Source organism: Dryobates pubescens, chromosome 14, assembly GCF_014839835.1.
Source record: "Dryobates pubescens isolate bDryPub1 chromosome 14, bDryPub1.pri, whole genome shotgun sequence".
In the NCBI taxonomy this organism is placed as follows: domain Eukaryota; kingdom Metazoa; phylum Chordata; class Aves; order Piciformes; family Picidae; genus Dryobates; species Dryobates pubescens.
This window is the reverse complement of record NC_071625.1, coordinates 27396376-27402471: the sequence shown is the minus strand read 5'-3', so window position 1 is coordinate 27402471 and position 6096 is coordinate 27396376. Positions and strand designations below refer to the sequence as shown.

The 6096-nt window shown below is 57.4% G+C and overlaps 1 protein-coding gene across 1 annotated transcript; it reads right to left on the bottom strand.

The window, feature by feature from the left end:
- Positions 1–678: 678 nt before the first annotated feature.
- On the bottom strand, positions 679–1911 carry FRAT2 (FRAT regulator of WNT signaling pathway 2). The gene has a single exon (XM_054167359.1). The coding sequence runs from the start codon at positions 1813–1815 to the stop codon at positions 1216–1218; it is 600 nt and encodes a 199-aa protein (XP_054023334.1). The 5' UTR covers positions 1816–1911; the 3' UTR covers positions 679–1215.
- Between the last annotated feature and the right edge of the window lie 4185 nt (positions 1912–6096).

The window sequence follows — 6096 nt, the reverse complement described above, 5'->3', positions numbered from 1 at the left end:
TCAAGACTATGCGGATCGTTGTGGGGGAATTTTTTGCGCGTGTGTCTGCAAAATGGGAGAGCTGAGAACTGAAAGAAGAGCGAGGGGAAACGTGCCTACCGGAGCATCACCCACAGAGTAGTTTGGTTCTCGTAAACCGCGGAAATAAATAACTTAATAATGATGGGGGGAGGGGGGAATCACTTCCCTTTCACAATGAGACACAGAACCCCCCAAATAAAAACAAGACCACGTTTATTCGGTACAGACAGGTTAAGACAGTAAGCCCTGTAAATCAGGCACACATTTGCAACACTCCGGTACGAAGTGCATATATTTAAAAATCAACAGCTGCATCTTGTATTTGAGCCATTGAGTTTGTCAGGGAAGGGTGGATTCGGGGTTTTTCTTTCTTTCTTTCTTTTTGGTAGAAAAAACTTGTTTCGGCTACCTTATGCGAACAATGCGTCTCAAGCTCCATTCACTCATCAGGCTTTACAATTGTTAAGTCCAGCTGCCTTCCAGCTTCGATATTCACATTTTTAAAAACTGCTTCATACAGTCACAGCGGACGGGAAAAAAAAAATATTAACACCACCACCCCCCCCAAAAAAAAAACACCAAAAAAGCATGGGGAAAAAAAAACCAAACACAAACAAACACAAAACGGCAAAAACAAAAACCATAACAAACAAAAAAACAAAACCCAAAGCAGTCCGGGAGGAGAAAGGAAACACCTCCCGCCGGGGTCAGCGACAATTATTGCAAATGGCTCCTGAGAGACGGAGCAGCCCCGCGGCAGCCGGGGGACCGGCGGCGGGGGGGTCCACGGCCCCGGCCGGGCTGCTCAGGCGGGGGGAGGAGGAGGAGGAGCTCCCGAGGAAAGCAAAGAACAGGGGGGACGACGACACAACAACAACAACGCGGAGCGGGCGGCGTGCGCGGTCTCGACGGTTGGGAAGCGGAGGGACCCGGCGCCGCGCCGGGGGTGACCTTGGGCTCGGGGGTGCACAGCCGCTCCACCCCAAATGACCCAGACCCCGCTGCGTCCGTTCTGGCCCCGCCAGGCAGCGGGATGCAGGGGATCTCGCCGCCGCCTCGCTGCGGGGGGAGGCTTACATCGCGGCGGAGCCAACACCGCGCTCCCGCAGTCCGCTCGGCGGGGCTCCTCGCCACCGCTAGCGGCCGCCCCAGCGGAGCTCCTCTGCCCCGGCCGCCGCCGCTCCTCCCCGCCGGCTACTGCAGGGGCTGCACCGCCGCCGCTTCGGCCGTCTCGCCGTCCGCGCCGCTGCTACCCGCCGAAGCGCTGCCACTGGAGACCGTGGAAGCCGCCGCTGCTGCTGCCGCCGCCGCTAGCTGCAGCCGCCGGACGGCTTCTTTGATGAGGTTGCCGGAGAGGATGAGCTGTTGCAAGAGCCGGTGGGGGTCCTCCTCCTCCGCCGTCCCGTCGCCCTGCCCCAGCGGCGGTTGTTTTCTCCGGCGCGCGGCGCTCCGCAGCCAGCCCCTGCCGCACAGCTGCTTGGTCACCCGCTGGTGCCCGCTCCGGTCCGGTCGCGGGGGCTCCGCATGCTGCTGGTGGGCTTGCGACGGGGCCGGCCCCCGCGGCGCTAGAAGGCCACCGCCACTGCAGCGCGGCGAGTAGGGGGCGGCGCGGTCGCGGGCGCTGCCCGGCCCCAGGTGCTTGGGGCCGCGGGGAGGCGGCGGCGCCCGCTGGGCGCTCAGCTGCAGCACCTCGCCCAGCTTTGCCACCAGCGCGTCCACCTCCTTGGAGCTCGCCTGTCCCACGGCGACCGAGCGCTCCAGCAGCAGGAAGCGCTCGCCCGGGCGGCACGGCATCTCGGCCGGCGCCCTGCCGTGCCGCAGCGGGACCGGGGCCGCCGCCCGCCGCCCCGCGCGCACGCGAGCACACGCGGCTCCGGCGGCTGCGGTTGAAGCTGGAGCTCGGCCCGCTGGGGTTGGTTTGTAAACAATGGGTGACGCGGGACCCTGGGCGCCTCCCACTGCGCCGCCTGGGATGGGGGGGAAGTCCCCGTGACCAACCGCCCGTCGCCCGCTCCCGCCGCCAACGGCCTGCGCGGCGGGGGCGGGCGACTCGCTCTGCGGCGCGGGGGCGGCTCCCGCGGCCGGAAACCGCCGGTCGGGCTTTACCGCCCCGCGCCCACCGGCCCCGCCGCTCCGTCTGCCCCCCCCTACGTTTGCGCGCCGCGTGGACCGGCCCGCTTTCAAACCCCGCACCTCGGGGCTCGGGGGCGGGGCCAGGGCGATTGGCAGGAGGGGTGTGAGGGGGCGGGGCCGGCTTGGCGCGGGGCTGGCTGCGGGCGGGGCTGCTCGGCGCGGCCGGAGCCTTCGCCGGCTGTCGCCGCCGGGCGGGTGCCCGCAGGAGCGGCGGGGTGCACCGAGTGGGTGGAATGGCCCTATCTGCCTGCCGACATTCGAAGGGCTTTTGCTACGCGCCCTGCCTGCCTCACCCTGAGTCGGTACTGTGTCTGCCCCAGCCTCCCCGGGCTGACAGATACTGCCCCGGGAAACCGCTGATAGACCGCAGGGCTCCATGTGCCAGCGTAGGCCGGTGCCCGTGTGCTGCCTGTCGTGGCTGCACCGGCAAGGTGGCAGCGCTACGTTTCTGCTTGCCTTTTACTACATCCCGCGGGAGCGGTGCTGGTGTTTCCCTAAAGGAGGGCTAGCAGCACGCACTAGTGCTTCCTGGGTGGATCGCAAGTCGCAATTCCCATTGCAGTAGCCTTTCGACGAGGTTCGGTTTTGAAATGGCAACAGCGCCCGGTTCCGCGATCCCGGCACACGCCACCGCGCTACCCGCGGGTCAGGCTCGGTGGCCGCGGTTTCCGCTCGCCATGCCCTGACCTCACACCCGGCAGCGCACTGATCCGGGGCTTCCTTCCTCGGTCTGGAAATGGGTTCGGGGTCTTATTTTCCATCCCCCAAAATTAGTAGATGTGAAGCAGGCCTGTGCAGGTGATCTCTGGGGTTTTCTACCTGCCTGCGGGTCACATGCATCACCTGCACCAAGGGTCTGCCCTGCCTCTTCCCGTCCCGGTCCCATTCCTTCCCTTGAATCCAGCGCTGTGTCCTTTAGGTGAGTGTACTACGAGCCTTAAATGACATTTTCTGGATGTCAAAACTCCGGGGGCATAGTCCGGAACGTGCTGGTGCACGTAAGAGGACACGCGGTCGCCACCGCCGGGGAGCTGCTTAATAAAGTGGAAGCTGCTGGCACACGTAGCTGCTGATAGCACCGCGCCCTTGGTTAATCAGTAAGCAGCTGGCAAAGGAGAGGGCATGTGCTTTGGGTTGTCCACGTCGTGCTGAGCTGCTTTCACTGAGTGTACAAAGCCTGAGTCTCCTGTGCGTGTGTACATGCGTTTGTGTCGCCTGAACATGCTGCTGATCACTCCAGCCTAGGTGTCCAAGTCCACTAATACGTTCCTAGGCTGGATTTAGATCATAGGATCGTAGGATGTTAGGGGTTGGAAGGGACCTTTGAAGATCATCAAGTTCACCCCACCCTGACAGAGCAGGAGCATAGAATCCAGCACAGCTGGCACAGGAACACATACAGACAGGGCTGGAAAGTCTCCAGAGAAACAGACTCCACAACCTCTCTGGGCAGGCTGTTCCAGTGCTCTGGGACCCTCACAATGAAGAAGTTCCTCCTTATGTTGAGCTGGAACCTCCTGTGGTGTAGTTTACATCCATTGCTCCTTGTCCTACCACAGGGTGCAACTGAGCAGAGCCTGTGCCCTCCGTCTTGACCCCCAGCCCTCAGATATTTATAGACATTGATTAAATCCCCTCTCAGTCTTCTCTTCTCCAGAGTGAACAGCCCCAGGGCTTTTAGCCTCTCCTCATCAGGCAGTGCTCCAGTCCCTTCAGCATCCTCGTAGCAATCTGTTGGACTCTCCCTTTTGCTCTGAGGGACCCTGAATTTCCATCACAGCTTGGCCTGAGGACCCTTGTTGCAGTGGCACCTCTCCCCGGGTGTGGTGTCACTTCTCCCCTGGTGCAGTGGCACCTCTCATGGCTCTCCTCCTGGTCTCCAGACTAAACAGCCCCAGGGCTCTCAGCCTCTCCTCATAGGGCACAAAGCGAGCTACCTAGTTGCATATGGTTATATTCATATGTGTTGGGTGTACTGATACTCTCTCGGTAGCTGGCAACTAAACCTTGGATCACATTGTTCAAGAGATGATGAAAAAGCGAGATCTTGTTTCCCCTCACCAAAGTACTTTTAAGAGAACACTTGCACCCTTATTCCCTAGCTGTGCAGTATCATTTCAAGTGGAATAAAGGCTGACCTACACAGAGGCAGTGGATGGATCTACTTTAACTCCAGGGGAGATCTATATTCAGAGCACTTCTGAATAGGTAATCTGGTATTCTGTACAAGCAAAACTGCAACAAACCAGTACAGCTTATTCTAGCCTTTTCTTCTCCTCCCACAAAAGCAAAATAAGCTATACCAGCAAAAGCTCAGTGCTGCTTGTGATTGCATCTACACCTGGGGCTTTCATGAGCCCAGCAATGATAATCACAAATCGTGCTTCATTGCCTCCCTAACCAACAGCAGCGCTGGGACAGGTTTGCAGGATAGAGCAGCCGCTGGCAGAATCCTGATGCTCTCAGATCTTTTTTGATGGAAAACTTCAGTGGTGGCTGATTGACAATCCACTAAGTATCTGCTGAGGATTTTAGGATTGAATCCACAGAAAAAAATTTACATAGAATGCTACTAAACAGGGTTAATAGTTTTCCCACCTCAGCAAAGTGAGTGTCATAGATGTGCTTATCCTGTGCCTCATCAGAGATTTGTTTATGTGGGAAAACTACACCAAAGAGGGATCAGTACGAATTTACATTGTTTGTACTCACATCTGTGCAGTGGATCTCAGCACGTCAGCACCCAGAGACCTTTCTGACAGCTGGGAACTAAACTGTCTGCAGCTACCATCAAATGGTCCTGGCACAAATCACGGCAGCGGTGTATGGATGGTTAACTGTTGGCCAGTGTGTATCCACAGAAATGAGAGCAGCCTAACAGTGAGGTTTGTGATGAGGTGGCTGTCCTACATATACCTGTCCTGATGCAGAGGCTGTTAGTGCAAGTGACGGGGCTGGCTGCCAGGTCTCAGCCCTGAAGAACTTGGGGCTTCTTCACTTGCAGCCTTCAGGTCATTTGGTCGAGTCCTGAGTTAGCTATCGCAAGGTGGTCTCATTTGGACTGGGACAACTGCAGCCTGGTTATCATACTTTCTCTTTTACTGCTGGTGATGAGTTTTGCAACACTGCTTTTGCAGTTTGATAGAATAATTGCCATTTTTAAAAGCCCCAACCCCCAAAGCATTAAGGAGAGGGGCAGGTTCTGTTCAAAACTGAAGGGGTGAAGAGAGTTGCAGAACTGTTGCCAACATTCTTCTGAGCCATAGTTTGACAGTAAGAATACATAGAATACATAGAATAAAGCAGGTTGGAAGAGACCTTCAAGATCATTGTGTCCTAAACAACTAACCCATGGCACCAAGCACCCCATCAAGTCTCCTCCTGAACACCTTCAATGATGGCGACTCCACCACCTCCCCAGGCAGCCCATTCCAATGGGCAATCACTCTCTCTGTGTAGAACTTCCTCCTAACCTCCAGCCTAAACCTCCCCTGGTGCAGCCTGAGACTGTGTCCTCTTGTCCTGGTACTGGCTGCCTGGGAGAAGAGACCAACATCCGTCTGTTGACAGCCTCCCTTCAGGTAGTTGTAGAGAGCAATAAGGTCACCTCTGAGTCTCCTCTTCTCCAGGCTAAGCAACCCCAGCTCCCTCAGTCTCTCCTCATAGGGCTGTGTTCCAAGCCCCTCACCAACTTTGTTGCCCTTCTCTGGTCTCATTCCAGCAAGTCAACCTCCTTCCTAAACTGAGGGGTACAGAACTGGACACAGGACTCAAGGTGTGGCCTAACCAGTGCAGTGTACAGGGGCAGAATGACTTCCCTGCTCCTGCTGGCCACACTGTTCCTGATGCAGGCCAGGATGCCATTGGCCCTCTTGCCTACCTGGGCACATTGCCACCCCTTTTTTTTCTTTACTCTTTTTCCCCCTCTCCCTGTCTATATTT

Bases quoted from the DNA above. Each gene is read 5' to 3' on its own strand.
- FRAT2 (XM_054167359.1), bottom strand. From the start codon at position 1,815: ATGCCGTGCCGCCCGGGCGAGCGCTTCCTGCTGCTGGAGCGCTCGGTC.